Here is a 6,330-nt window from a genome sequence, read left to right as displayed (position 1 = left end):
TTTGGCCCCAAGGCCTCACTTTGGCCCCAAGGCCTCACTTTGGCCCCGAGGCCTCACTTTGGCCCCAAAGCCTCACTTTGGCTCCCAGGCCTCACTTTGGCACCCAAGCCTCAGTTTGGCCCTCAAAGCCTCAGTTTGGCCCTCAAAGCCTCAGTTTGGTTCCCAGGCCTCAGTTTGGCCCTCAAAGCCTCAGTTTGGCCCCCAGGCCTCAGTCTGGCCCCCTTCACTTTACAGGATTCACACAAACATAAAAATAAAACAACAATAAATCTTCACATTCATTCACAACAGGCTCACAGAAAATTCATCTAAATATTTACACCTTTATGTTCATGTTTGCAGAGCAGATTTCAAACTGAAAACTTTAAAATAATGAAAGCAGAGCAGCTGTAATCGTTCCTTCACCAAGAGGAAACTTAGATTTATTTAAAAAAATGGAAAAAGTCAAATTAGTTTGATCGCCATCAGCAGATTATTGGTTTTTCCGATAATATGGTTGTCATCATGAAACTATAAATAACTTTCAGTGAATATTATAGTAGTTTGATTGAGTTAGTAATAAGCAAAATTTAAAAGTGTTTAAGCCGCAGAAAGTGACACTAATGGAATATCTACTGGCCGCTTTATTAGGTACGAGATTGAAAATTAGCATAAGTAGCAAATCAGCCAATCATGCAGGAGGAACTCGATGCATGTTACAATCACACAGCGGCTCAATTCTAATTTTTATTTTCTGAAATCCAGCTTTTTTTGCGTGTTTGTTCATATTATCAATTCAATGCAACTGCAGTCAGACTTCTGTGTGAAGAGTTTACGATCCGCGTTTCTGACGTGAAACATTTTAGCCTATATTTTCCCCCAAAGTGGATGTTTTACTTTGTCTCACTTCCTGTCCCATCCGTGACATTCCCGTCAGTTTGCTGCGTAGTTTCTGACATTCGGTGACCCAGTCACAGGGAATCACCAACTGTTAGTCTGGCCCGATTAACTTTGTGTTCTGATGGCTGCGTGCATCGTCCGACCCAACCAGAGGACAAACTGAGGACAAACGCTGTTTTGATGAAAATACTTTGAGAAAACAGACTCGGCTCCATGGTAACATAAACGTTGTTAACCCAAAACCTTCCACAATCTACTTTCAATCTTCTCTTTAATGCTGAAAAAAATCTCAGATTCGCTGCGTAACTCAGATACCAGAACCAAAATCTAATGTTTCATTCAACCTCTTGAAATCTGCTCTGCAGGTGTCTCAGCCCACAAATGTTCACTCCTTTTATTATTTAATAAACTTTTACCTAAAGTGACAGTTACGACACAAATGGCACACTGAGCTTTAAGTTCCCCCCAATAAGCGGTTATTATTAAATATCAACCAGAGAGAGAATACTGTATTTAAACTGGTCGATGTTTCCAAGAGTAAACAGCAGAGGTAGGTTGTTCACTCTGAAGAATAAATGTAACGTCTAAACTTAGAGGGGCACCGATCCGATATCAATATCTGTATCGGACCCGATATTGAAAAAAATCGGTTACCAGTGTCGATGTGGCCGATCTGTCAGGGCAGATCTATTCAGTATAATTCTATGCTTTGTGCTCTGAGCAAAGTCAAGCTTTATTATTTATCATACATTGCACTGACTGAACAAATTAAAGGGGTAGTCCTGTGTTTTCCTGTCACATAGAGCCACTTTATGGCACAATACAGAAACTAAGTTAGGTCCAGCTGTTATAAAAATGCTGCTTATGTCAAATATGACGTAAAATAAATTTCTCTTTGTAATTAAAATTGGGCCTCTGTCTCTTTAAAAACTCCTGATTTTTTTCTGATGCTCCACCTTCAGGAAGTCGTCACAACGTGGCTCCTCTATTAACCCTTTAACAACCTGTGTCACTCTGAGAAGTGGCTCCTATAATGAGCTCGGCAGAGGTTTTTGCTAATTGCTGCTGGCTAGTCTGAAGGAGCTGAGAGAGGGGGGGTCTGCTGTGTGAGGCAGAGGATCAGCAGCCTGGAAACTGCAGCTCTGAGGAGGAGCTTTGTCCTTGAAGGCGGGGCTAGGTCCAACCAGCCGTTTTACATAGCTGAATGGAGATCAAAGGATTTCTCAAACATGCATGAAAGAATCAAGGCAAAACTCCAGGTTTGTTTTTGATGAGGGAATAAGATTATAACATAACATAAAGCTTAAAAACGTTGATTTTACGTAACACTGCCCCTTTGAAGTTGTTGTTTTTACATGTCTGATCAAGCTTGTGAAGCTATCGGTGTGTTTAAGTGCTGTGCTGGTGCAGAGTTATCAAATACATTTATCATTCGGCACATTTATGTCTTAAGACATGTTTTAAGTTAACTCAGAACCGTTTATCTGCATCAGATCAGTATCAGCCAATACGAAACCTCAGATATTGATATCAGAAGTGGAAAGAAAATGGATCGGTGCGTCCCTAATTCAAACTAGTTTTCCTACGTTGTCTTTTTCATCTCAAGTCTGGACTGAAAACGATTATTAGTCACCGTTTAAACCCCATTCATTTTGGATGTGTTGTTTTACATAGGCACAGCAGATTCGAATTGGAAACATCCTTAAACAACAATGAAGAAAAGGCGCGTCATCAGATGGACACGGCGGTCACGCCGCCGCTGCTGCCGGACCCCTGCTCCAGGTCCTCCATCACCAGCTCCCGCTCGGGAACGTGGTTGATCCGCCTGGAAGCGTTCTTGTCCAGGCTGTTGAGCGAAATGGGCTCCACGGACGTCTGCGCGTTGTTGGCCGGCAGCACCGAGTTGCCCTGCAGTCTGTGCGAGTAGCTCTTCCTGCGCTGACCGTCCGCCGCGCACAGGCTGATCTTAAACACGGCCTGGAAACCCCGCCGGAAGTTCTCGTTGAAGAAGCCGTAGATGATGGGGTTGACGCTGCTGTTGAAGAAGGCCAGCCAGTGAGCGAAGGGGTAGATGTAAATGTTGATAATCCTGTACTGCTGCTCCGTCAGGCTGGCGTAGTCGCTGAGCATCATGAGGGTCCAGAGAGGCAACCAGGACAGGATGAAGAGCAGAGCGACGATCAGGAGCATCTTTATCACCCGCTGCTTCTTCTTTGACACGCTGTGGCGGCTGTCGGCGCCCGGCTTTCCTCCCGTCGGAACGGCAGTTTTGAAGAGCGTAATCCCGATGCGGGCGTACATAATCACGATGAGCGAAAGAGGGGCAAGGTAGATGTTGGCAAACAGGACGGTGGTGTAGATTTTCCTCATTTCCTGGTTGGGCCAGTTCTCTCTGCACCAGTAGAAGGGACTGGTCTGGTTGTCGTAGCCCAGTAAGACGCGGACGGTTTGCTCCTTGGTCACCTGCAGCATCACACCGGACGGACACATGATGGAAATGGCCAGGACCCAGATTACCACGATGATCAGCGACGCCGTGGAAATGGTGAGTTTCTGCTTGAATGGGTAGACGATGCACCGGAACCTGCAGGGTTGAAGAGGAAGGTTCTGTTTGGGTCGAGCTTGTTTGAAACATTTTTATAGTTTCTAGAGCAAATGTCTTCGTACAGTTGAAATAAGACAAAATTAACCTACAAAAAACTTTTCAGCCAGAAATATGAGCCTGTTTTAAGTAATAAAGTCCTTTATAGTGATTAAAAAGTTTGGTAGATTATTTCAGATAAAACATTTTCCCTTGTTTTTCTGGTGAAATAATCTGGTTTTTCCACTTTTATTTAAAACAAACTCACATCTTGCTGAAAAGTTACCTGTCAGTTAGTTTTGTCTTATTTTAAGCGTTTGTCTAGTTTCTGTTTGCACTATAAACTTGACAAAAATGACTCTAAGATTTTGTGTGTGTTTTTGCAGTGAGGGCAGTTTAAATTGTTTTACATCACAAAAATATCATACTACTTATAAAACAAGAAATAAACATTCAATTCTGTCAAATGCAATCATCAACGGCTGTCACTAATGACTACTTTAGTTATTTAGTTATCAATTAATTGATTAATTGGATAAAAAAATTGGTACATTTTGCCGATTTTTCATGTTTTGCAGAGAAAAACAACAGAAGATGCAAATTAGCAAATAATTCTTTTTCTCTTTTAAATACAAAAATAAATGTTTTATTGGCTAAAACGCAATAACACAGCATTCCTTTACTGTCTTTTAATCTGTTTAGATCAATAGCAAAAGCCTTAAATCTTTAATCATTAAGGTTTAAGTTGGATGAAGAGTCTCGGCTTCGTCTGCTGCGTTCTGAACCACAGCATCATCAACATGGCAGCTATTAGTCGTACATCGTGCAGCCAGCTGCTCTTCGTCTGTCTGATGAGCTGACTTTGAATCGTGGACGCCAAAGCGCTTTGGAGTTAATGTGTCCTTTCCGGAGGCGCTGATGTCCTCCAGGGGTTTCTCATAATGAGGGTGACATCACTGGACACCTGACCGCCGAGGAGAACGGCTGTCATTTCTAAGCTTCATTGTTCTGGTCGCCCTTCCCTCCATTTGTCCTGTGATGCGACTCGACAGCCTGACTTATTCCACACACAGGAACACCGAGCGGCTTTTGAGGGGTTTGAGGCGCCAGCTTCCCTTTTTCACTGCAGTTAGACGGAGAATCGTCATATTTCCATCTTTATTTAATGAAGCTAAAGGTGTGCACTAAGGTTTCCATGTCCAGTCTTAATATTTTCTGTTATTTTGTACAATTAAGCCAAATTGAAACCTAAAGACTTGAACAGCTTTATTAGCTGTACCAGGTCTTTATGTCCTGATGTACTTTCTTTTTGCCAAGATTCAAGACAGAAACCTTTTTGGAGACGAGCACGATGAAGCTTATTTATAATAATTTATATGTTTGCTATTTTCTAAAACAATTTTTAGCCAAATGTAAGATGCCTTCTATCATTTTTTCTTAGCATTTTCAGTTTGTTGTGAGTGTGGAGGGGTTGTTGTTGTTGTCTTTATTGCAACTTTTGTTCATTTTATTTGTCACGGCGATGCGTTTTGTTTTTCTGTGGACTTTAAGATCAGCAACGTTTAGTAAAAACCCATCATTGAAAAATATAAACCGTTACCTGTCAACTGCGATGGCAACCAGCGTGAAGACGGAGGCGGAGACTGAAATCCCCTGAACCATGCCGCTCATTTTGCAGACCAGGCTTCCAAACGGCCATCCTGTTGGCAGAAAAATGACGTTTAGCTCGTTTACTGCTGTTCAAAAAGACGACAGAAACGCTCTTAAGCACAAGTTATGACTCATAATGGGGCACTTATGGTTCGGTGAGGCAAGCATTCAGTTCAGGCGTCACCTGCTGAGGCCTGAAACGTGTTTTAGGATCGTCACGTTTGGTGGAGGTTTGATGGAGGTTAAGGTCTGTTTTTACCTAAACCTGTCCTCCCCACTGCAAGTTTAAAATCAAATTTAAAATGTTCTGGTTTTACAAAAATAAAATGCATAGTAAATAAACTGTTAAATAAAGCTAAGATCAGAAGCTGGATTTTGGCCTGTTTGCATCAGAGGTAATTAATTAATGGCTTAGTTAAATAAAAGGTTCAGTGCCTTGTAGATTTTAAAATTTATATTTTGCATATTTTTGTGATTGATTACTGCTCAGAAAAAAACACAAAGCTTGTTTTTTAATAAGTTTATATTATATTATTATTATATCTATCTTCTCCAGTCGGTGGTTTTGTTGCTGACAGAAAGCTTATATTTTTTGGTGTCTGGAAAATGAGCCGTTTCAAAACCCTTGAGAATGTGACGTCATAAATCGGCGTGATGTTTTTGATTTGGACAGTTGAGCAAATTGATGCATTGACTCATCCAAAAAGATCCTCTGCTTTTCCATGCATTGACTTTAGAGTTAAGCAAAAATATCCCTGTATTTTGTTGGTCTTTAATGTTCTTTAAAATTTATTTTTCACTTTCTGAACAGTTTGTGACACAAAAAACACTTAATTTTTATTTATTAAGATATTCCTGTAGAAAACTTTCCAAATCATCTTCAGTCAAAAGTCCAAATTCTTAGAAACATCATATTTTCTATAATAAGCTTTGGCACAAGAAATTAAAACAAACTCAATAATTTTAATTTGCACAATTAATTGATTTTAAGTTCAAACTTAATTTGTTAGTTACAAGTTTGTGTGACGTTTTTATGTTTATCTTCTCAGTAACAAACAAAAAGACAAAGAAATGTTGGATAACTCCTTTTCTCTGGAATTCCACCTAATGCATGTCGGTTTGGAGCGATTCAGTGGGAACGCTGATCTTCGCGTCGGTTTGGAGCGTTTCAGTGGGAACGCAGATCTTCCTGTCGGTTTGGAGCGTTTCAGTGGGAACGC

The 6,330-nt window shown here is 40.9% G+C and overlaps 1 protein-coding gene across 1 annotated transcript in view; it reads right to left on the bottom strand.

Annotated features, from left to right (window-relative positions):
• Positions 1-1,807: 1,807 nt before the first annotated feature.
• The window catches only part of npffr2a (neuropeptide FF receptor 2a), a 23,001-nt gene continuing 18,478 nt past the window's right edge, over positions 1,808-6,330 (bottom strand). The window contains exons 3-4 of the mRNA XM_008419371.2: positions 5,061-5,160; positions 1,808-3,463 (exon numbers count right to left, since the gene is read on the bottom strand). Of these exons, the coding sequence (XP_008417593.1) occupies positions 2,611-3,463; positions 5,061-5,160 (953 nt within the window). The 3' untranslated portion in view covers positions 1,808-2,610. The remainder of the gene's footprint in view (positions 3,464-5,060; positions 5,161-6,330) is intronic.

Source organism: Poecilia reticulata, linkage group LG9 (assembly GCF_000633615.1).
Source record: "Poecilia reticulata strain Guanapo linkage group LG9, Guppy_female_1.0+MT, whole genome shotgun sequence".
Taxonomy (NCBI): Eukaryota; Metazoa; Chordata; class Actinopteri; order Cyprinodontiformes; family Poeciliidae; genus Poecilia; species Poecilia reticulata.
Note: the sequence above shows the minus strand (reverse complement) of the source record. Positions and strands in the feature narration are given on the sequence as shown.